General features: G+C 33.4%; 1 protein-coding gene across 1 annotated transcript in view; it reads right to left on the reverse strand.

Annotated features, from left to right (window-relative positions):
* Nucleotides 1-25,969, reverse strand: part of LOC128162982 (parathyroid hormone 2 receptor-like) — a 51,670-nt gene that overhangs the window by 19,729 nt on the left and 5,972 nt on the right. Inside the window, exons 2-12 of the mRNA XM_052826433.1 lie at nt 16,224-16,418; nt 12,568-12,638; nt 7,222-7,325; nt 6,789-6,897; nt 4,331-4,450; nt 3,691-3,821; nt 2,936-3,030; nt 2,309-2,477; nt 1,443-1,599; nt 715-775; nt 393-462 (exon numbers count right to left, since the gene is read on the reverse strand). Of these exons, the coding sequence (XP_052682393.1) occupies nt 393-462; nt 715-775; nt 1,443-1,599; nt 2,309-2,477; nt 2,936-3,030; nt 3,691-3,821; nt 4,331-4,450; nt 6,789-6,897; nt 7,222-7,296 (987 nt within the window). The 5' untranslated portion in view covers nt 7,297-7,325; nt 12,568-12,638; nt 16,224-16,418. The remainder of the gene's footprint in view (nt 1-392; nt 463-714; nt 776-1,442; nt 1,600-2,308; nt 2,478-2,935; nt 3,031-3,690; nt 3,822-4,330; nt 4,451-6,788; nt 6,898-7,221; nt 7,326-12,567; nt 12,639-16,223; nt 16,419-25,969) is intronic.

The raw sequence follows: 25,969 nt of genomic DNA on the forward strand, positions 1-25,969 counted from the left end.
AATGTTAAAGACACACGAGACGTTCCTCAGTTTTAGATAAATTTCCTCTATAGAGTATTCCTTAGTTATTTGCATTAAACCCTGTCAATACCCCAAATTTAGGGTTGATTAACAGGCGATTTTTAACGTTAAAGCTATATCTTTTCTGAATAGAAAAATATTATACCACCACGAAAATGAATTATGGAATTACGTAGTGGAAATTTCAAAATTTACAGATGGGGAAAAATAGAAAATAAAAATAGAAAATAATGAAGAAGAGTCGCGTCTAACCTTAATTTTAATTTTCACTGAAATTACGTAATGAATCAAAGTCATACTATCCATTCACTTTACTTGCTAATTATGATGAAACCTTTGTTCTTCTCATTTTATTGATATTATATATTTACCACAACAGAAATCACAATTGGGCCACGTAATATCCAAAAATAGCCCGAGGTTGGATGGGTGTTCCAACATCTGAAACAAAAATAACATGAAATCAATGACGTTTAATTCACTGAATTTTAAATTAACAGAAACTTTGATATTCATTAGACATCATAGAAATTCAGATTTTGTAATTTAAGTAAATTTGATGTTGAGCTTCGAAAAATAAAATCTGTAAACATTTGTACAAAATGCAGAAATTTTAAGTAGATTCATATACATGTACTACGTTGAAATTTAAGTATCATGCTAATAGATTGATTTGCATGGAATGGTACTTACAAAACATCCTCCAATGTTGCCCTCACTATCACCCAGGGAATAACACACACAAGCTGAGAGGCTAAATATCAAATATAAAACAACTGATTGAAATACGTTCAACATTGAATCTGTCTCACCTTGTCTGTTATTAAACAAAGAATCTATCAAAATGTTTGGCGTATTTCCGGCACGCACAAACCATAATTATAGATTGTGCTTGACAGGAATTTCACATACCAATTTCACGTAACATTCGAATGAAAAAAGAGCATTGGGAAAATTCACGAGAAGTAATATTAATGTTTACTGCGATACTGCTATTAATAATACCTGTATTATATGTTATCATTTTGTGAAATACTGTAAACAGAGAAATATTCGCCTCGTTTTAATTTTTATCCTTTCGCCCTCGTTTTCAGTGAGCGAATTCAAGACTGGGCGTACTTTAATGTCTCATAATATCTCTCTTTTAACACTGTGTCTGGACGAATTCAAGACAGGGTGAAATTGTTTGCAAATGTAGAAAGGCGAAAATTACACAGGGCGAAAATAACCCTGTATACAATATAACCTAAAGACGAACACTTTCATTTGAAATTCACGTACATTTTATTTTTAGTTAAATTCTTACGTTTGTTATATATTCCTTTTACAAACATGCAACTGAAAACACGTTAATCTCAATTAAAAGTATTATTATTCAATCAAAATTAAGAGTAAAAATGTATATTGTAACATGAACATACCCCACCCAAACAAGACCAGCCATTTGACGCCACTGTTCTCCGAGAAGATCGCCACGGAAACCAACATGTGTAAGTACAAGCCTTCTACTAAGATCCACATGTAATTGGCGCCAAGAAAATAGTAGAACATCGTGAAGAAAAATTTGCATTCCCAATGCTGGAAAAGAAGGAGAAACTAATTTAAAACAAATGCGATTTATACAAACTACTAACATTAAGGCAAATATTTATCGTGATTAAAGTATTAGTCTCTATTTAAAGATATTATGTTATCGAAACACCTGATCATATTAAAGTATAAAATATGTATACCATCGGCCATGTTTCCTTCATATGACCTATCTTGATTTTTTTTTCTACCAGACTCTACTCTGTTCTGAGTTTTTTTTTTTTTTTTTTTTTTTTTTTTTTTTTTTTTTTTTTTTCAAAGGTGATTATTGTTACGACAGTTTACATGTAAGAAATGTGTTGTGCCAATGTAAATGTAGCGGTATTGTCCCCTATCAAAATATATATTACACCTGCCACATGTACATTAAAACACAAAGTATAATGTATTCAAAATTGCTTCTTCTGTATTTTTTTTAGAAATAAAATCCTGACTCCGGTTATCGTTCTGTCAGATTTAAAAACTTCTTTAAAAATAGTCAAATGTTTACATTCCGCCACATGATTTTGTAAGAAAAACGTTTCCCCATATTAAAGGAATTAAAGTCGTGCTTCTGTTTTGTCAGACATCGTATGTAGGCGTTTATAAGAAGTCCAGGTTCTTCAGGAAAAGAAAATCAATTCAATTATCCCACTCTAATGTTAAATAAAAGGTTGTAATTGATATTTATAGAGAATAAATCGAAAAGAGAGCTTACAGATCCTTCACTTTTGAATTCCACCAATCCATTGGATGATTCTGTGACGTCAATTGGGAAACCTACTCCACTGACCAATAAATTTTCCTTCATGAATGAGAACGAGGCTCTAATCATAAAAGATGCAAATAGGTTGATGTGGATAGTCGTCCGAGGGCAACGAAGTTTTCTGTTTCAAGACAAACAACAAGTTATGTAGTACTTCAGAGTTTATGACAGAGGATATTGCTTATGCACAAAAATTTAACGATGCTATAATAATCTAAAATATACAGAAAATAAAATGGTATCAAATTTAAAATTGTTCGGATTTTTTTTAAACCCATAAACCCATACTAAAAAAAACTCAAACGAGAGATATACAGAAGGCATATACATGTAAGAGGATTTTTGAGAGAGAGAGAGAGAGAGAGAGAGAGAGAGAGAGAGAGAGAGAGAGAGAGAGAGAGAGAGAGAGAGAGAGAGAGAGAGAGAGCGTGTTTCATAACGATTCATTAGTTCGAAGGATACGACTACCTTGGTTTTCAATATTTGAAAGTTTCGGTTTAATTAAGACAGAAGAATTTATGAAATGTTAAATATCTTCAAATTGTTTCTTTCATAAAAGAGCCACTGATGGGGTCGTACCTGAACATTAGCATAATGACGGTTGCCAGGAGCAACGACACTAGCGACACCCCGTATCCAATGTTGTACATAAGGGTAATGGACGGCATGTGATCCTAACAGAGAAAAAATAAAAGAGAATTTACTTTAGGTAAGTTTCGATCATACAGGGCTTTAACTGAACCTTGGAAGGAAATGATTTCACAGTACATCAATGGAACAACTTTTTAGCATATGAAAAGAGATTGATTGAAATTTTGACGAAAACAAGCTAAATTTTCCACCCATTTTAAATTAAAACAACAGAAAACCATTGTTTTTTTGGGTAAATTTTGTAAAAAAAAAAAATATTTTAAATGATATCATTTATTATTAAAATAAGGCCAATGGTGCGCATACCACTGCACTTTAGAATCAAACAAATAGATATATTATTTACATACACAAGAGTACATATACGACTGTACATGTACTAATGAATATAAGATCTATGATTTGATAAATAAAATGTAGACTTGATAATACATTTATCAAACATCTGTTTTACTATTTAAATAAATAATGTTTGTATCTGTCAGATAAACCATCTGATTTACTATTTATATAAATTTATCAGATAAACTACATTCATTTGATAATCTCAATATTTTATTTATTTCCAACAAAGTGGCCTAAATGATAATAAATATAAACAGTACATCTGTTTTATAATAGTTCCATCTCACTAACAATCCCATATCTAGTGTACATGTATGGTCGAATGAAATGTTTCGTACCTCTATAAGTTTGGGCACAACTGTGATTCCGGGATTGATTATGACGCATGCGCGGTAGTCGGACCATGTTGAATTCAGTTCCGGTATGAAAAGCCATGTTCCGTTTCCGGTACAGTTTCTATAGGCTTTGGCTACATGTAAAAGAAAAAAAGATGATAAAGTATACAACTTTTTGTAGTCGTAAAAGTCAAGAGTCTTAAACAATTGTCAAATTAGAAATCATGTCTAATGACCTTATTGCATAAAATGATGTCTTTGTGTTCATGCATTGGATTGTGTTTTAAACCTATAGCCATTTTATAGAGTAAGAACGGTAATGACCAGTTTGTGGTATACTTTCTTCCTTTACACAAAGAAGAGCTTATTGACAAAATTCCATGTATTTGCTGTAGAGTTTAATCAAATTTTCAACAAAATGTTATTAGATTTTTCGCTGCTGAGATATTTATTAAATTCATTAAATTTCGAAGATGAAAGTATGAAAATATTTGTTTACCGTCAAGTCTCATCAATTCAAAGTACATATATTAATTCGGAAACCTCCCCTTTTCAAAGGAGGGAAAGGTTGGAGAAATCACCCTGTCAAAAAAAAGATGACGGCTAGAACAAGTCTGAATGTAGTTTACATGCATATATATACCTGCAGAGTCGAACTGGTTGAGATAATTCGGGCAAGATATGACGGCTGTTTCCCCGGCCTTGGTCTGCGGCCAACAAGCCAAGGAGTCCCATGTGGCAGGACAATACGACCCCTCTGATACTGCAAGTACAGTAAAATGATTCGGTCATTTAAGATTCTGAGGGCTATGAATACAATCAGTGCTATGGAAATATTTTGCCAAGCCATTACAGATTGTTATGGTAAAATGGCACGCCAGATATTATAGATTGTCAAGAAGTATAATAGCATAATGATATTATAGAGTTAAGTTTAAAGAATTATTACACACTGTTATCGTTAAGTTTTTGAAAACATGGCAGATTGCCATGGTGAAGTTTTCAGAATCATTACTGATTGTTCATTTAAGTTTAATCTAAGAATCGTTACAATGTACTGATTGCTTAAGTTAAGTTTTGACGAATCTTGACTGAAAACTTAAGTTTTTAGAAGCATGACAGATTTCTATGGTTCAGTTATAATACATATAAGAATTGTTACCGCTGTTATAGTAAGTTTTCACGAATCATTTCAGATTGCTATAGTTAAATTTTGTCAAATCGTAACTGGTTTCTATACAATGTAAAAGAAGACTTTTTACGAATCATCAAAGATGTAAGCAAAAGAACTTTTTTTCAATCAGCACTGTGAAAGGTGGAACTTATAAGACAACATGAATTATATTCGTTCAAGGTTAAATTACTGTAAAGTAAATACAGAAAATAAAGAAAAATCCAATGCAATCATCCCCTAAATCACAAACATTTTCTGAGTTCCATATTCAAATATAGTATTGCCAAAAGAAACCCTATAATTTCTTTTAATCAATTTTGTAATATACATGTAGGTATGTACGCATGTACGTAAAGAAAACAGTTTGGAGATTATGTGGTGTATATATTGTATACATGTAGTTGAATATTATCGGTTATATTGTATTTGATTGTATGTAAGTAATAGTGTATAATTGCATATTATCAGTTATATTGTATTTAATTGTATGTACGTTATATTGTTTATTATCGGTTAAATTGTAACCCATTAACCATTTTGATATTTGGTATTCAGTGAATAACTGAATTGAATTTAATTGTCACCCTTTCAAAATCAGTTCACTTTCTTTCCGTAATGGTATATTACGAATAGACTTGACGCATGTTCAGTTCCTAATAATCTCGATATTATCCCAAATGAACCAGAATAAAATGACTGTCTAGATCTTGAAGTCATTAACGCTTGCTCTCTTGCTTATAAATATAGAGACTGATATTCTTTGATCTCAGATTCAATCAAAAATGAAATAAAAAGAGCGAATGTCCGATCCGTTCGAGTCTTGTGAATTTCAAATGATTGAACCCACAATGGAACTTCTTAATATTCTGCTTAATTGGAGAAAAAATTGGAAATCTTGTGTGGAAAGGTTGCTTTGATTTCTTTTAATGAGTCTCAATGATCAATAGAATGATACATGTAGAAAACTGGAAAACAAGAGAAGGATTAAGTCTTTGAAGATTAAACCCGTTTTTTGCATTAGATGGATTTTCTTCTTTATCATTATGTACATGTATATCCTTCATAATTTTTTCTTGATCTTAATTATTTTTTTTTGAAACTCACTGCTTCTTATTCAAATTAAATCAGTTGATACGATGCGTATAGTATGAGTAAAGGACGAAAGAAAATTAAACACCGAAAATTACTTGTATGAAAATATAAATTAGGTTTACTATAGTTTGCACCCGATGTTAAATTAATAAACCAAGATGAATTTAATAGATTGATTGCCTACTTCTATATAAGAAACTGAAATAGTTAGTTAAGATAATGACCATAGTAATCACTCCTAATATGCATTTCTAATTATATACACTGTAAGAAAATCTCTTGAAATTCAACATAAAAAATGTGTAAATCAAAGTATTACAAAATCGGTAACCATTAAATAGAGAAGGGGAAAATGAGTATCGAAACAAAAATGAAGTAAAAAAATTAAAGGTCCCATGGGGATTCGAATGCAGCTCACAAGATAGAACCATTTTAACAAGACCTTGGACTTTCAGTAGGACGTAGTTATCTAATTCTTGCGTCAAAACAAGTTAAAAATGACGCGGTTGCAAGCGCAATATGTACCGATTGCGTAGTCTTAGCTCAAAAGCCAGACAAATCTTGTTGATTTCAAAGAGCCATGGCTGAGTGGCCGACACTGTAATAGACAGGCCTACGTCACATTGCTGTTTAACACAACTACTCAAAGTCCAAGCTATTGTTAAAATGGTTCTAAGTTCGCTTTGCTTCGATGGGTGCACCGCTAATGCATGTATATTTGTACGTATAGTATTTAAAAGGTTTAAAGGTAACATTATTCGAAGTGTTCTCAAAGATATAAAGCAACAATCCCCTGCAATTTAAGATTAACTACATTTTATTTTCAAGAACTCACCGTTCTGAGAACTACTCTTTGCCTCGGAGTCCAAGATATAGAGCACGCATTTGTGGAGGGCTTCATTTAGCAATCTTGTCTGTTCTTCTAAGGACACCAGCACTATATTCTGAAAGACACAAAGAAATAATTAGTACTCAAAGCAGTACAATTGTAGTAACTGTACATAATCAATCGCCACGACACAGGCTCGGTATCATGTCAAGACATATTCGAGCATTTTATTTTTTCGAGAGGTGTTTGGAGAAATGTCAGTTAAATTTCTGGTCTATTCTTTTTTTATTTTAGAGAAGACCCGTAATATTTGTTTACAGTGATGTGTTTTATCTGATTTTTACATTTGTATTTTCATTTGTTTACTATACAGTTCTAATTTTCTGCCCATGATCACGTTTAACTGTAGGATAAGAATTTCGATTTCCCTTAAGCGTACCCCTTGAGCTCCGGGTAAAAGTAGAACTAGGAGGATGAAGAATCCGGGACGGCATGCAGGCATGTTGGGGTTCATGTGAGGTTCTAAAGGGGTCACGGGAGGAGCTAATTAAAAAGATGAAAATAAAAATAAAACAACAAATAATTCTAAAAATTAAATATATCTAAAGCTCATGCCGAATGTATTTGTATAATTATAAATTTCACGTAAAGTAACGTAAAATTTTAAAGTTATTAAGGTCTTCCGTTTCCAACGGAAGACCTTTCTATTATTGTGCGGGAAAAAAATTAAGATTATTCTTATTTTTAGGGTCTTCCGTTTCCAACGGAAGACCCTCTTGTTTTTCTTCGGTTTCTTTTTATTATTTTTTTATTTTTTATTTTTTTTCTGACTCCTTCTCGGCTTTATATCTCAAAAAGTTTTCATCCGATTTCAATGAAATTTTCAGAGCTTTTGTAAAGTTACCGTGCCTCAAAGATGTTAAAGTTTCAGCATTTAAGTCACTTCCGTTCAAATTTGGCGGCCATTCTTAAATTTAAAAAAAGTGATTTTGTCCGGAAGAAATCTCCCTTAACTTTAAAGATATCGTTTTGAAATTTTTACTGATGATAGATGTATCAATTCTATAATGTACTGGGGGGTTTAAAATTTTGTTCATCAATTTTGGTCAAAACCGGAAGCAGTTCCAATTTTTAGAAATTTTCATTTTTTGGAACAAAATAAGACAATACTATAGTCTTTTAGAACTTGCCATGGTGAATTCAAATCTGAAATGCGTTTGAAAATCAAACAATGCATTACAGAGATATCAGGGTTTGAAAATTGATTTTCCGGAAATTTTGATTCCGCGTCCTTGGTTTAAAAAATAGCGTAATGTTAAAAGTAAAATTAATTCGTACCAAAAATAATTGTTAAGTCGTGCTTAAAAACATTCGGATTTTTTTGTTAAGTCGTTCTTGAAATCAAAAATGTTTTTGTTAAATCGTACTTAATATCATTCGGGTTTGTTAAGTCGTACCAGGAATAATTCGATTTTTTTTCATCTTTTTTTTTAGTTACTCTTGTTGTTGGTTTAAGAGCTCTGCTTCTTACAGGAACTTCCAGCTTTACTTCCGACATTAACGGAAGACCCACTCGTTGCTTTGCAACGAGCTTTGCTCTAGTTCTTTTTTTTTTTTGTTTCCTAGACGCGAACTTTGAGGCTTCATATCTTGCTCATTTCTTAACGGTTTTTGCTCAAATTTTCAGGGCTAATGTACTTTACAAAACACTATCTTAAGCAATTCATAAAATGTAGAATTCCCTTTCCGTTAAAGAGTTATTCCCCTTTTAAATTTTTTTAGGGCCTTTTGTTTCCAGACAAAGGCTCCGAGACTATGATAGCAGGGAATGGGAATCCAACGAATTTGAATAACAGAGACATTGTAGTTGTGCACATCTGTTTATGTTTTTAGATTACGTTTTTTATTTAGGAAAAGGTAGGGGGTCAAAAAACAGGATTCAAAAAAGTGCAAAAATTTAGACATGTTTTCCTTTATATCTTTTGAACGAAAAAAATTTTGTAAAGACATGTAGAATAAAAGTTGTGCAAAATAACAAGGGCTTTCATTTGACACCAATAAAAAGGGGCTGGTCCCTTAAATTAAGGGCCAATGGCCCCTAAAAAATTTTGCTTAATAACTCAAAAACGGTTAGGATTTTGATATGGCTGTCGCTGGAAAAGTTGTTTGTTGGGATCTCATGAAGGTCGTTTCAATGTTATTTTGTAAGTGGTTTGTGTAGTATGAGTGTAAAAAGCTTTACATGTTAGCATGTACCTGTTTTTATTTGACAAGTTAACGAAAGACTTTGTGCGTACAACTGGCATGAAGTTACCGCAGAAAGTATGCTGGTTTATACAGGAGGCATTAATTCATAAGAATTTTTTTTTTTAGAATACATGCTTTTTTTTTAGGAGTTTAAGTCGTTGTTAAGTTCTTATAGTGCACAATCCTTAAAAACGGGAATTGGAAAACAAAACATTCTTTTTCTTTTCTAGTAAAACACAAAATATGGAATGAAAAAATATATGCATTACCTTTTTAATATAAACATCATGCATTCAAAATCTACCTTGAATCAGAGCTGTGTGTGTACCATTACGTAAGCTCTCCCTCGCCCGCGGCCGAGAAAGTCGGTCACCGTGGTCGCGGCTGGACTACCTAGCGGTCAGTGGTTATCTAATACACGAGAGTTGCGTCTCTCATATATGAATTTATTTAGCCGCGAACTCAAGAATTGTTTTAGTTTTGATTACACAAAATCTTTTGTGGATTAAACGATTGGATGTCAAGTAAGAAATACATGTAGTTCATTTAATTAATAAAAGCAATGTCATTCTCTAAAGCAATAATAGACATAGATCAATTGTGGGTTTTTAGTTTAAAATAAAGAACTTCTATTTGATAGAGTAAGGTCATTATACTGCAAACTTTTCAAATCTTCCTTGGTTCTGAGCTGTGCGTTTCTGTGCGTTGTACCTTTACGTAATCTATCCTTCGCCCACGGCCGAGGAGATCAGCCACGGCTGCATTACCTAGCGGTAAGCGGTTATTTAATACACAAGATTCGCACACCGCGACTTACACTTGCATGCATATGAACGTGTTTGAGTTAATATAGCCGTATATACAAGAACTGTTTTAATTTTATGTTATAAAGGTTTGTCCTACTTGTATATATTTAATTAAATATTTGAGTGTAAATGAATATTAATGAACGATGTTACTCCATATCGGAAAAATCGTTAGACATAAACTAATGGTTGGTTGGTTTATGTAAACTACTTTAAAAACTGTACAATTAATGTTTTAAATCAACACCCCCCACCCCACCCCCCTCAAATATTAAACCTTTAAATAATGATCATCCCTCGCACATGGCTGAGGAGATCCGGCGCGAGTGGTTAAGTGATCCGCGGTCGGTTCGTGTTCTTCTACATGTACCTTATGACGCGTTTATGTTTCATATTTTGCACGGACACAACTTTATTTTATTATGTTTTCAACTATTATATTGGTTTAAGATAAAGTTATTTTACTTTTACAGTTGATTAAGCATTGATTTATACGATAGCGTACAAGGTAGTTTAAAAATCAAATCAAATTATAATCAAAGTTCCATGTTACATGTTTGCGGTAGGTGCTAGCACGATAAAGGAATGCCCTGAATTGAGGCATTCGATGATTATTTTAGAAAATATTCACATGAGTTTAAACAACTTTAGATTAGATTCTATCGGTCACATATTAATCACTTCTGTAGTTTCATTGTGGAAGCGAACTCATTGCTGCCCCCCCCCCCCCCCCCCACTCCTCCCGCCCCGCTGACAGGTGCTCGCGCTGGATTTTTTTTTAATTGGAGAAAAGATATCAAGATCTGTCGAAAAACATTTTTGGTGGTTTCTTCTTATGTGTAACATTTTGTTTCACTTTCCCACCCCTTTGTTTATTCGGCCAGTCTGTGTTGATTCAATTGGCGCATGCGATCGAGAATCTTGTGCCGCTTCCGCGCACACAGCCCAGAACATTTATAGCCCCAGGTCATCAATTGTTATGTAATTGAGTAACAGTTGGAAGGGTGATTTTACTACATAAAATAATAAAATCATAATATAATCTATTTGAATTGAGTACCATGCGTATAGATTCCCATAATAATTAATTTTTTTTATTTCCTTTCAATGTTTACATTTAATTTTGTTCAAATAATTAATAAATTTTCTATCTTTTAAATTGTGTGCTTTATCAAATTCTGATTCCGATTACCTTGAATTCATTAATTTTCCATTGGCTTTTGACAAAAGAGAGACGCCTGACCATCCAATGAAAACAAATACACAGAGTTTGATTGACAGGTTCAGCCAGGTGCAGGTCTCGCCCGATGTCCGAGGTTATGTGTGCTGCTTGTACACAGCCGAATGGTCTCAGTAAGAGTTATCGATGTAAATAGATAATAAAAATACATGCTTATCAAAACATGATCGTGCAAGTTAAAGTTGATTTAGGTTTGTTCCAATAGAAATCATGTTTCGCTAACTGTATTTAATATTTTTTATGTATAGCGAATTTTAATATTGTTTCAGTACTGAAACATCGCATGAAAACGTTAAATATACATGTACTCTGTAACTAGTCGTCTTTTAATACATATACCTTTCTTTTGTTTGTTAAAAATTCGTTCAATTTTGTTAAAGTAATGTAAAACACGCGCGCCATTTTGAAACAATTAACTTGTCAGAGAGTTCCGAATGAAATCTGATGAACGTTTCAAACGGTTCTCGCACGCTTTGCTCGAAACGATTTACACACTTTGCCCGAAACGCTAAACGGTTTACATGAAACTCTAAAAGGTTTACACGAAACGTTTCTCGCACGTTGGCCGCACGCTTTTTTGGTGTAGTAGTACGTTTTAGGGTCTGTAAATTTTGTCAGCACGCAATTCTAAACTTGCACATAGTCTTCTAAAATTTAGAAATATTTTAATATAGAAGTTATCTTTGAGAAAAGTTTACGTGTTTTGTAGGCGAGTTCAGTTTAAAAAAGAAATACAATTCCTGACATGAATCATGAGTACATACTGTTTAATGTTTATAACAATGCTTGCTACCCTTTGAAAATTTAACTCGCCATTAAACATGATCTCATTTTTTAAACAATGTTTGAAACGATTACATAAACTCTGCTCGACAAATAGTTTTCCTAAAATATTTTCTTTCTTTCTTTTTTCAAAACACGTTTTATATACAGACTTTCAATTACAACACATTTTTATAACAAAAGCAGAACTGAAAGTATAGTCATTATAATCGTAACATATATTTTCAACTCGCAGCAACAACGGAAGACCTACTCGGGGCTTTGCCACGAGCTCTGCTCTAGTTTATTACAATATAATAGCTGTTACCAAAATGCTTCATCTGTTATGAAATTATTTTGGTATAAAATTATGTGTATAATACTTATAATAAAATTACTGTCTTACTTAGATTCATTATCATTGTTATAAAATTTCAATTTCTTGTGGATAAATTGAACACTCAGTTTAATTGTTGAGGTTTTGTTTGTTTTTTGATTAATTAAAGTTAGAAAAAAAATCCAAAAGCTTCACGAGTTTATTTGATATAATTTTCTTTTTTTTTTTCAAATCATAAGGCAGTTATAAAGTACATATACAAATGTTTATCTCTTTTTTAAAGTATCATAACCCAAAACTTCTATTATAAACTTTATCTCCTTCATAATGTCTATTCTAGAAGAGAGTCGTTTTTACTGCCAGTAATCAAACAGAAAAGATTTTCATACTCACATAAAAATAATCCGGAAATTCCATTTCCCCACGATAGCGTGACCTTTTATGCCCCCTTTTTACTGCAGCATCTGAAGCAAAATGAACCAAAATAACTCAACAGAGACCATAAGCGGTCCAGACTTGTGACAAATAGGCGATCAAACACAACAATGTTGATGCTCTCGTCTGAAGATAGAATTTCCTTACGCAATCGATTTGGAGGATCATCCAAATCCCATCCCTGTGATTTTGCCAGTATAAATGTAGCAAACAAAATGAAACGTAAAATTGAGCTGAGCTTTATTACTGACTTGCATGTAATAGTTTGGCGTTTCATGTATTTCTTTAGTTTAGTTGGATTTTTTCCCAAAACAAACATGTTTATATTATCGTTTATGTGTCCCCTTAGATTAGTAATGTACATAGATATAGGTTTGGACTTTCATAAGTTGCACACATGTGCCGTCGTAGTTTGGTTGCAGATTTAAAACATAAACAATAATTTTTAATAAATTTGAGTTGGCAAGGTATTTTTCAAATTATTTTGGAGTGCGCATGCGTGGATTTTGCTTGCGTTTTTTTATTTGGAAGGGGGGGGGGGTTGTTTTTGTTTTTTGTTTTGTATTTTCAAAGTGCTTGCAATGGAACATGATTGTATCATATCGAAAATACTACAGAAATTGGTTGAAGTACATTTATTTAGCTATACAGATAATGCATGCTTGTTTGTATTCATAGAGAAATGGGTATCAAATTAACTGAAATATCGTATTAGCTAGGCAAAATCATAGTACGATAATTGTGAGGTTTTAAATTAAAATACTGTGCAAGACATTGTCTCTCCATAGCATTTTAGAATCCATACACATATAAGCAGGCATGAACAACGGACAATGTTCATGTACGAATATGCCAGAACAGGTGATTATTAATCTACTCAAACGTGAAATACATTAAAACCGTTAAGTCGGAGGAACTGAGTGAAAGAGATCGAAAGGATACTTCCTGGCTGTAAAATGAAGCCATTTGGAAATAATACCCTATAATTAAATTGTTTCATCAACCATAAGACTACTTTTTTATTGAAGAACAATAAACGTAACCGAAGGATGAACACGCGCCTGGTTTGTAATTGACAGTGCTTTTAGGTTTATAATAAGTGAATGAAATGGAACTTAATTATAGTCTAAGTTTATCCGTGATCATTTGTGTTCATCAAATTCTAGATCATGCTTGTATTTTCAACTTCCGGTTTTGAGGACGAGCACGCTATTTAGGGAAATTTATATAATATAGCCAAGAGACACAGTAATGTTATACGATCCATGGTAAAACAGTCTGCAGATGAATAGCAGATAAGATTTTTTTTCAAATATTTAATTTCATAATGTTTGAAAAGCTTTGCATGTTATATGTATTATCAATGAAAACCTAATCTTTGATTTCAAGATTACAAGGCGTATTTCAGAAAAAAAATGTCTGGAAATGGGGGGGGGGTCATCTCGCAATGCTAGCAAAAAGTCTTAAAACACACGTGTACAAGTTCTGATGATGATGAGTAAGGTTCTGTTATAATTGATTTTTGTGAAAATATTCAAACAAAAGGTAAAAAACAAAGCCGCTAGCTAACGAGGCAGTATTTGGCCTAGATTTTAGTTTAGTATGCAGAGCAAGCAAAAGGACGGTACGAAGAGGAACTTAATTGCAAAGCTCCTGGGAAACAAACTTAAGATTTTCGCAATTGAGGACAAATCTACTGTGTTCTGACAACCCCACATCTACATAGATCTATACATCTTCCCAATTAGAGGTGTATAAATAAATTTTTTGCTCATTAAAACGACTCCTAAAGAAACATCGGCCATTAAAGATCGTTTTGAATAGCCTTCTTGTCGTAATAATAGACAGTTTTAAGTTTTTAATGACGTCGTAAAGTAATGATCAGGAAGAAAATAATTTTGTGATATATAGATCTTTTCATCCTTGTAAGGCTGGTTTTTTGTTGTTGTGTAACTGTCAAATTCAGTATCGTTATTGTAATTGATTGTAGAAAAAAGATACAAACTCTTTGTAGGTAGAACAAAGTAAATAATTATCATGAAATATAGGTGATACAAAGAGGCATTTTCATACGGCATTTTTAACGAAATAAACATTTTTTTAAGGTGAACCCCGGCCTTTTTTTTAATCTAAGCATGCTCTTTCAAACTTCCTTTCAAAGAAATGTCCAGTTTTCCAATGCAATAACCATAACGGTTAAAAACCACTGTCTTTCAGTTAAATGTTCTTGAAGACAAAGAACTGGCTAAGCACTTTCGTTAGGTCAAAGTTTGTCCCAGAAAATGGGTTAAAGATGGCCCCTGTTACAACCCAGATTCCTTTTGGATGGAATCACATTTGCAAGACTTTATATGTTGTAATTTGAAACGAACTTGAGTCATCATTTATTTATGCAGGTATAAACATCCTTGGGCTTATGTTACAGGTTTAGGGGTCAGGAAATAAACATTGCATAATATTTATGAATAGATCGCAAGATTTCATAAATATCAAACACAGTATTCAATGAAATGGTGCGTAAATACCATAAGCTATATCCATCGTTTATCCAAGCAAGCTATATTACGAGAATCTAAGTTCTTGTTCAGTTTAAACATGTTTTTTAAGGAGACTCGGCGGTTAATAAAACCATCAGAACTTAAATCCTCAAACTTTCAGAAATAATTTGTTTAGCTATAAGCTATCATTAAGTAAAGGAAAAATCCATATATTTTAGCTTTGAAATTTGATTATTTTGCTTTATCTGTATATAGAACTCTTCTTCTGAAGGAGATTAATTTAGTCAAAAAATTACCTCGACCATCAAGCTCTCTTAAGAAGCTCAGTGGAATTGTGCAAGAAACACCGCCTATAATATAGAACACAAGCTCCTCCCACAGCCAAATTATAGGTTACAAGATTCTATGCACTAGATATGCTTACAAATTTGATTTGACTCATGTTTAACCATGAAAAATAAATATATTTAGGCATATATTTAGGCATAATGGTGGGTGTCAAACTGTCGTTGAATCAAGCTTACAAATCAGTTTAATACGTTGCGCAGCCGTAGTAAAACTAATATTTACAAACATAATAAAATGTGGATTATATTCATATTTTGCTCCTTTTTTTGTTCATCTTATTTAACGTTACTTTGCCAAGTTTGCAAACTATGATGTACGTTCGTCAGTAGTGTACGTCATGTAACAATATAATGGTTTATCAAATTTCGGTGCATACCATGATTACAGGCCTGTAGCAGAGTTTCCCGAAATATCTTGACGTCGAGCAAAACAACAAAAACCAAAACATATTCGACAATTTTTCAAAATCGTTGTCCGTGTGTTGGTCGGGGGGAAGGGGTTATTAATGTGAAGTATTATACTGATAATTTTGTTCATTTCTATATATGATTTTTACAGGCTTCCAAAGTAATGTAGAGGTGCCAGCTTCTTCAAAACTTAATTTTCTGCATGTAAATTAAAAAAAAAACGCCTGTTGCGAGAACAAAGGGGAACAACAACCCCCACCCCCTTTGCCCCCCCCCCCCCCCCCCCCCCCCGGTCGATAATATGTGCCTGATGCGCAATTATAATTATCAATGCATATTTAGAAGAGGGATTTATACTCACATTAACCGCTGCAGGTTGTGTAGTTTACGAGTCGGTCTAACGGTCTATATTCCGGAATCTGACACTGTTTCTGTTATTATAATGATAATGGTGATTGACTTGTACCATGATGTGTGTGTTCCTATGTCTAGCCGTTGGCTTCTGATCTCTGAATCCTTTCTCGTTCTCACTGTCCAAGATTATCCCAAGAAAACCCTGTTGATGAGAAAGAAAATATATATATTTCTTATCCAAACAGACACGTATCTATCAGGGTTAGCATGTCAATGAATTCCTAGGGCAAGTATCGCCATAATGTATGGTGGAAGTCTTTAAGTATTAGGATTTTGAGATTATTGCCAAGTAGAATTGACATGGAATCTTCATTTTTATCATGAATAGCAGTACCTTTAAAACACGTTTACTGTTCATATAATTCTTTGTGTGCAAGTGTTACATTAAATGCTTAAATTTGAAACGCTGGAGCTGCTAAGCTTTATTAGTAACTTAGGCCATTTATTTTAAAACCAGGTGACTACTTTATAAGCAATTGGGAACGATCTTCATTTTCATCAAATATCTCATGAACAAAAAAAATACAATTTATGCTTTGACTTAACTACATAAGATAAGTAAATATATCGCTTGTCTTATTATACCATAAGCAATACTAGTATAGGCTGAATGATTGCATCTGCAAATCGGCAGTTTTTGGACCAAAGGTCAATCAAATAAGGTCGTGGGATGAAGCTACATGTATTCAGTCAACTGAAAGGTAACTGAAATGTGACTAAATTGTGACTGAAAAATAACTGAAATGTGACTAAATTGTGACTGAAAGGTAACTGAAATGTGACTTAATTGTGACTGAAAAGTAATTGAAATGTTACTAAATTGTGACCGAAAGGTAACTGAAATGTGACTAAATTGTGACTGAAAGGTAACTGAAATGTGACTAAATTTTGACTGAAAGGTAACTGAAATGTGACTAAATTGTGACTGAAAAGTAACTGAAATGTGACTAAATTTTGACTGGAAGGTAACTGAAATGTGACTAAATTTTGACTGAAAGGTAACTAAAATGTGACTAAAATGTGACTAAAAGGCATAGCTCTATCACCCAGTCACCTTCTCACACCTTTTTATACCATTCACTTAACTAAAAATCACGTGTTAATTGTGTGATTCGTTTTAAAAAATTCTTAATTTTTGGAGAAAGAATTTCGATGTAGATATTGTCTGTACAAAAATCTGCCTTTTTTAATGAATACATTATCTGTCACAAAATTTCTTCTTATTTTTTTGCTTGATAATTTGGTTTCCGTATTTCTGCTGTGGGGTTTGTAATTTTCTTGAGAAATCGACATTTGTTAAGCCATGATTAAGATTGGCAGAATTGGTTTATTTCCGTCCATTAACAATTCCCGGATTCGCTTTCAAGACATAGTAGAAGTCGGAATTCTATATATAAAATCAGCTTGTCATTTTGAGAGATTCTGACGGAGTAGGCGATGTTCACGAGTATTATATTCTATAAAAACAAACAACTTATTAACTGAGTTTACTGTTCGACAAATTTAATGACTCGTAGTTGTCAATCAGGCCGCGAGTTTTGCTTTAAGATGGAGCTAAATGATAAAGATAATAACTGCATATTGTTGGTCTGGTTAACACAAAACAAATCTGCCTATATAACTTATGAAAGTAAACAGACCGAACAATACTTCTTTAAATAGTTACTAAGTATACCCGCTATAAAGCGGAGGTGGCTCTTGAACATACTTTAAAGGTAAAATGATGCATTTATGCGGTTTATGCTGTGTCTCTATTTCACTTCAATGTATGGTTTACAAGTTGCAGTATTTCCTTGTAGGTTTTAAATCATAGTGGACAACTTCATTTTACGGATGTACATGTTATGTAATTCTATCGACGCATCATTAGAACGGTGAGAACACTACTGTGTCATGGTGTTTTTTAAAAATGAATCTACTTATACTTGCAACTGTAATTGTTACATGTACATGTAAGATATAAAATTTACTTTTAACTATTTACGCTTTAATACATGACTTTTTATTGTATCGTAAGGGTCACTTGATAACAATATCAAACAAAAATATATTACTAAAACCATGGAATGATAACATGTGCAATTTACTTAAAAGTACTTGTATGAAAAATGTGATCAATTTCCTCTGTTGATTGTTCGGAGAGAAATAAAGAAATCAATAATTTAACACAGAATAAAGCTTTAAATGGCGAAAAGAGCCTGATTATATTAAAACTGAATAAACATTGTTTTATGAAAACAATAAAATAATAAATAATAATAAATTATTCAAATTAATTAAAATATAAAAAAAAATTGATATGTTTAAATCGTAAAAACTCATCAACCACTACCCCCTGCCCCTAACCACGAACCGATGGTTTAGTACATGTATAGTTAATCATATATTGATATAGTATAGTTATGGTAAAGTAAACTTGTATATTTTGGGAATAGTATAGTTAGTCATATCTATATATTGAAATCTTGATATTGTATAGTTATGGTATATTAAGTATATATTTGGAATAGTCTAATTAGTCATATATTGACATAGCATAGTTATGGTATAGTAAGTATAATTTTTGGGATCATAATCTTTCACGTGATACATTAAATGACGGCATATTACATGCGCATAACGGACGGGTACAGGTGTTACATTAAAAGTTTAAAATCGAAGATTTCTAAACTTATCTATAACAATCTAGATTGTTATAGATAAGTTTAGAAATCTTCGATTTTAAACTTTTAATGTAACAGGTTATCAATTTAAAATTTACAAGCTGCTATAATAACTGAAGGTTTTTTTTCTCTCAGATTAATTACGCAATTGAGTTTGTAACAAAAAAAAGAGGAAATAACCAAACAAACGGAGATGCTTTCATTTGACAAAAATGTTAATCCTCTTGACACTAGTCTTTGATATCTTCTTAAGTTAATCTCCAGGCAAATTAAATAATTGTTGGACAATAGAAGTGTGAAATTATCGTAACAGCTATATGTGTGAATGTTTACTTTTCTGGCATGCCATTACTATACCTTTGTCATAAAAAAAGCAATGCCTGTCAAAAAAAAAAAAAATGTGTAAAAGGGAGAATGTTTTAAGATCTGAAAGAGAATGGTTTAAGATCTGGAAGAGAACGGTTGGGCTAACTGTGCTGGAACCCCGCACGTTAGCATAAAGTGATATGTTGGGCTAACTGTGCTGGAACCCCGCACGTTAGTGGAGTGTGTGTGATATCGGGCTAGCTGTGCTGGATTTCCGCACGTTAGTGTCGATTTTGTGTATAGAATTATATCGGACTGTCCGTGCTGGAATCTCCGCACGTTATCGAGTTGTTATCTCGGAACTACGAGAATCGGTTTGCATTGGAGTACCATGTACCGTTATTTCATCAACTTAAATACAACTTGTTGAACTTTTGTTTCGTTTTGGAGTTTTTATTCAGCGTAAGCTTGAGCGAGTGTAACGAATTGAGCTTTCCCCTGAATTCACCATATGGATTTTAAGAACTTTTATATTACAATTTACAGTTACAATACAAATCAAATACAAGATACGTTCGTGAAAGTTGGGTAGTATTTTTAGTAGAAAGCCGATTGGCATGCTACCGGGCTAACCGCAACTTCACGGAAAATTCGCGATAGGAACTTTACACTTAAAATTCATTGGTGAAAATTGGTGTGAGAATCGAATTGTTCCCCGTCCTCTCAACAAAGCGAGTGATTGAAACTCTAACGTCATGATGAACCAACAAGTGCGACCGTCCATCCACAAGAAGTCCGAAAAACAGAAACTACGGGACAGGAATCGTATGCAGCAGTTTTTGGATAAGAAATTCCAGGGATCTCCGAACTCTGTGTCTCCGCCCGCTACTAACGTTACCATCATAACGACGCATTCGGAAGAAAATCCAACGCAAGCTTTCCATGCGGATTTGGAATTGACCACCATCACTCTATGTCCAGCTGATGTAGTGGAAACCCGTACAAACACCGTGGACGAAATAATTAAAGAAAATTCCAAACTGAGAGAACTTACAAAATCTTATGAGAGAAATATTAAAGACCTGAATGGACAGTTAATTATATTACAGACTCTGTTACAAAAACAATCGAATTGTGCTGCCTTACAGAGCAATTTATTAGACGCTAAATGGCTTTGAATTAACTTATATTGTGAATTTTTGTCAAATATGTATGTTTGCATTGTTTTTAAAGCTTCAATTTTGTTTCAAAGTAGAACTCTGGGACAGAGTTCATTAAGGCTGTGAGAGAGATTGTTATAGATAAGTTTAGAAATCTTCGATTTTAAACTTTTAATGTAACAGGTTATCAATTTAAAATTTACAAGCTGCTATAATAACTGAAGGTTTTTTTTCTCTCAGATTAATTACGCAATTGAGTTTGTAACAAAAAAAAGAGGAAATAACCAAACAAACGGAGATGCTTTCATTTGACAAAAATGTTAATCCTCTTGACACTAGTCTTTGATATCTTCTTAAGTTAATCTCCAGGCAAATTAAATAATTGTTGGACAATAGAAGTGTGAAATTATCGTAACAGCTATATGTGTGAATGTTTACTTTTCTGGCATGCCATTACTATACCTTTGTCATAAAAAAAGCAATGCCTGTCAAAAAAAAAAAAAATGTGTAAAAGGGAGAATGTTTTAAGATCTGAAAGAGAATGGTTTAAGATCTGGAAGAGAACGGTTGGGCTAACTGTGCTGGAACCCCGCACGTTAGCATAAAGTAATATGTTGGGCTAACTGTGCTGGAACCCCGCACGTTAGTGGAATGTGTGTGATATCGGGCTAGCTGTGCTGGATTTCCGCACGTTAGTGTCGATTTTGTGTATAGAATTATATCGGACTGTCCGTGCTGGAATCTCCGCACGTTATCGAGTTGTTATCTCGGAACTACGAGAATCGGTTTGCATTGGAGTACCATGTACCGTTATTTCATCAACTTAAATACAACTTGTTGAACTTTTGTTTCGTTTTGGAGTTTTTATTCAGCGTAAGCTTGAGCGAGTGTAACGAATTGAGCTTTCCCCTGAATTCACCATATGGATTTTAAGAACTTTTATATTACAATTTACAGTTACAATACAAATCAAATACAAGATACGTTCGTGAAAGTTGGGTAGTATTTTTAGTAGAAAGCCGATTGGCATGCTACCGGGCTAACCGCAACTTCACGGAAAATTCGCGATAGGAACTTTACACTTAAAATTCAATGGTGAAACAGGTAACACCGACAGCTTGTAAATTATGAATTCTATATAATATACCTACCTTTCAAAACGTTTACGAATACCTCCACAGAGCTGAATTGAACAAAACCCTTGCCACATGCACTCACTAACAAACACGTGCTTCTAATCCTTTGTTTTCATAAACAAACTCACTCATATCACACATCAGATAAATAAATGAATCTGAATTCACATCGTTATGTACACAAAATCGCATGTATACATATCGCCAGGTGGCGCAGTAGCGTCAGTATAAAAGAAGCACAGAGGAAGAAAAAAGCCGTGTAGAGTAGACTCAAGACTGGTTGCTAAATATAAGTGACGACATGCAATATATCCCTCCTGTAATGGCCAGGAATAACTAGACGAGTACATATATATATATTTATATGATATTTGTCAGATAATATATCGCGTTGACTTGATTCCTTCCTTCGGACTTTAATCGCCAGATTTCACTGTGATATGACTAAGATTACAATCATGATAAATCTAGTATAACCTTATAAAAAAGTGCGATGTTCAAGTATCACTAAATATAAACATAATTATATAGGTTTAAATTCCCTCATGTTGAATGGGGTTATGGTTTAAGTCGTGTGGATTCTAAATTTTATTTTGAAAAATTTAAATTGATTTAAATTAATGAATGTGACATAAAGGAGTGCACGAAGTTTATATGTTTAAAATGATCGTTCCAGATTGTACAGTATAATTTATACTTTGATTTCAAAGAGGTATTTTCTAAGTACATGTATACACATTCAGCTGTTAACGTTGAGAGAGAGAGAGAGAGAGAGAGAGAGAGAGAGAGAGAGAGAGAGATCATGTTAGCGGAAAAAGAAAACTGATATGCTCCGTAAAATGAGTACTATTATACATTATACACTAAACAATGTTCAGATCATCATCTCTATTATTATTCAAAATTGATAAAAAATGATAAAAGTTGGAAATACGAAACAGGAAATATTGTTATTTATGTTAATTAACCGCTTCAGTAGAAGGAAATTCTACTAGACTAAATGATTAATAGAAATAAATATTTCTTCCGCAATACTCGACAATCATCTAAGTGTTACTATATCGATAGAGATACTTACCTATAATTAATTGTGCTCCAGTAAAAAAAAAAAGAATTTTATTTCCGTTTTGCGATAAATTAAGCAGAGTGATTCGTAAACAAACTCCAAAGATCACTCGAAATGTGAATTTCGATTACCACTCGTTGTTTTTCTCACAAAACCCCTTTTGCTCCGAGATACAAAAAATCCCCCCACAATGCAGAAACAATTAAATCGAACAAACAGACGGACGAGTTATTCAATTAGGGAGAACGGCCCTTAAGTACTGGTATAGGCTGCGAAGGTTGAATAGGTCTATTCTGTTTCGCGGTAGCTCTTAAAAGAGGACTGGGTATAAGGACATTGTAAAGCTAACAGTAGATGACAAAGGTTAATATTTGACTTTCATTGCAAACAAAAACAGACAAGCCTTTGCCACTGAGTGTTTGGTGAAAAAAATCGAACGGCTTGGTGTGTATGGTAAATGAAGAGGGTATTTAAAAACGATATTGTCATACCGCAGGAAAATAATGTTTTTCGAGTATCAACTTGATGAAGAAATAAAGGAAGAAATTGGAATCGGTTTCCATTCAATAGAACATTGTTATGTTTACATGGTGGTCCAGCAAAAAGAAAGAAAAAAATCGTTGTCTTGGAGCTAAAAGTTCAAGTGAAAGAATTTAAACCCTCTTGGCTTTTTAATTGTACTTGTTACAGTTTTATTCAATTTACTAAAAAGCTACTTAAGAGTTCATAAAGCTGTTTAACTAGCAGGTTCTCAAATAATGATACGAGGCGAATACCTGGGAGAGGGGGAAAAGGGGAGGGGATATTGGTTGGACGTTTTCCACTTGTAAGCAATCGCACTACATCGCGGTATCTCAACAATTAACTTAACATCACTTTAAACTTTATCCCTTATGAAATTTTCCACATGTTTTTTTACTTCATCACAATAAAATGCCTCATGAATTCACGATGAATTAAATAAAGTGGAACCCCTTTTTACCCCTTAAATTCACGTTTTAAAAGTACAGGTATTTCACTTTCTGTGTATTGGATTGGCATCATCCGGTAAAGTGTGCGTTCCTTGATAGGCTACCTTAAACATAAGTGCATTGTCAACAATATGGATAACCGTGTGTCAAGGTAAACTTGAAAAGTTCAAGGTCAAAACAGAAAATGCCGATCTTTCTCAGTTTACTGCTAAACGATTTGGTTGAATTGACAAGATTAATTATTTTTTGGGACCAGAATTCAATTGTAGCTTCTTCCTGATTCATGTTTCTTAGTTAGGTTCTGGAAAATTGAACAAAACAGAAAAGCTTTCACGTTTTGTGGACGACGAGGCAAAGCATAAATTAACAATGCATTTTATGGAACTTTTGTCTGTCTGTGTGTCTGTCTATCTCCTTCTTTTGTTTTATATATTTTTTGCTTAAACACCATTTTATTTATTTTAGACTTAAATTCAAAGAACAAATATATTCCAGTATATTCAATTATATATCTCCCATTCTTTGACACTTTGATTACTCGGCTTGACGCTTAAACAAATACACGACAGCCATGCGTTACATAACGTAGCCCGGATTTTATCTCTTTAAGAATAACGTATGGGATTATTCGGTCTCATATCACCACAAATCTGACAATAGCAAATGCTCAGCAACTGTTCTGAGCAGGAACTTTTTTTCCTGCTCAACTGTTGTTACAGATAAACTGAAATTAATCCAAACTCTTAACGATTGATACAAGTAACAAAGTTTTCACAAAATGCATTCACCGAAATCAATTTGTTGGGGAAGACAAATTCTAAAAAGCTTTAAAACTATTTTCGATTTTTTTTTACTTTAAATTTGGGTCCATCGCGATGAGAAAGCAAAATTGATTCGCATTTCATTGGGGGGGGGGGGGGGGGGTCTATCTTGATTAACCAGGGGGCGATAATTGTGAATAAGGCAACGTCGGAAATCCTCAGCAAGCTTTGCATAATTATACTTTCTGACCAAGGTCCAACTCATTTTAAAACTTTTCTTGTTTTCATGAATATTTATTATTCTCAATTTGCCAGTTAGAAAGCAAAACACTACAGTTTTTGAAAGTTTGTTTGACGATAATGTTATAAAAACATGCAGTTGTTTACAGATGCATGCGAAAGGTTTAACAGGATTGGTCAGCCTCCCTCCACAAAAGTGTGAAGGAGCCAATCCGAAAGGAATATGAATTTTATTTATGAGAACGAGAAAAGTTTAATGACTTGGTTCACGGTCAGTAAAAGCCTATTCGAGATTGTCCGTGGTTTTTCGACGATGCTTAATAGGATTTCTAAATTGTTTTCAAAAGTGCAGTATAGTTAAACTCTAGACTTGATATCCTACGTCCCAAAACTTTCATATCCCCCTATTGTCTTAAATCACCCCCATCCACCTCCCCACTGCACAAAACCTAGCTGCTCCCAGTACAACCCCTCTCTCACCGGTATCCTCACCCCATGACTCCATATATTTCCTCTGTACCTGACTCAAGGTCCATAAAAGATATACTTTTGATCTCTGTCTCACTTTTTTCCCCAACATGCAATGTATCTGGATATCATGTATTTTATGGACCCGAGACCCTGAAATAGAGTCACTTGCCCCGGATTTCCTTAAAGTTATATACCTGGTCCAATTTTTTTTTCAATTTTTCGGAAAAAATATGACCCCCCCCCCCCCCCCCCCACTTAAACCACACGCACACAAAACAATGTCTTCCACCCAAATTAATTCCTGCTTCTTTTTTCTAACATGCAAGTTTTTGGACTAAATCTTACTTTTGCATTATAACCTGCCTGTAAAAAAATCCATCTGTGTTGTGTACTCGTCATAAAAACGCATCGCATTTTCGCCCCAAAGTCGCGAGCAGGTTTCAAAGATTGCCGTGTTAGTAAATACTTGGGATCTAAATTTAGCCTCGTAAATGCAATTACAGCGTTTATTTCGAGGTTATAAATTGGGGTTTAAGAGATCTGGCGGCATTTTTCTATGTTTGATGTCTCTCATATTTCTTCCTGTCCTTGAGCAATTTACCGGGTGGGGGGAATTAAATAGTGATTCGTTTATGACCGTTTAACAAAGTGTCAAAAACCGTTTCACGAAGCGATAAGGATATAGATTAATAAACGCCATTCAATCGACTGTTTGACTTTTCTGCTGACCTTTGACCGCCATCCCTCCCCCATATAATAACTAATAATGACTTATTATAGCCACAAGAATGATAGATTTATTTTGTGAGAATAAGGTTGGGTTTTTTGGTGATCGTTGATGGGACGATTATTTCTCAATGAATGGGTTTTGTGTTTTTTTTTTCAATTTTAGTGATATTCGATCGATTCGAATTACACG

Source organism: Crassostrea angulata, chromosome 9 (genome assembly GCF_025612915.1).
Source record: "Crassostrea angulata isolate pt1a10 chromosome 9, ASM2561291v2, whole genome shotgun sequence".
NCBI classification, from domain to species: domain Eukaryota; kingdom Metazoa; phylum Mollusca; class Bivalvia; order Ostreida; family Ostreidae; genus Magallana; species Magallana angulata.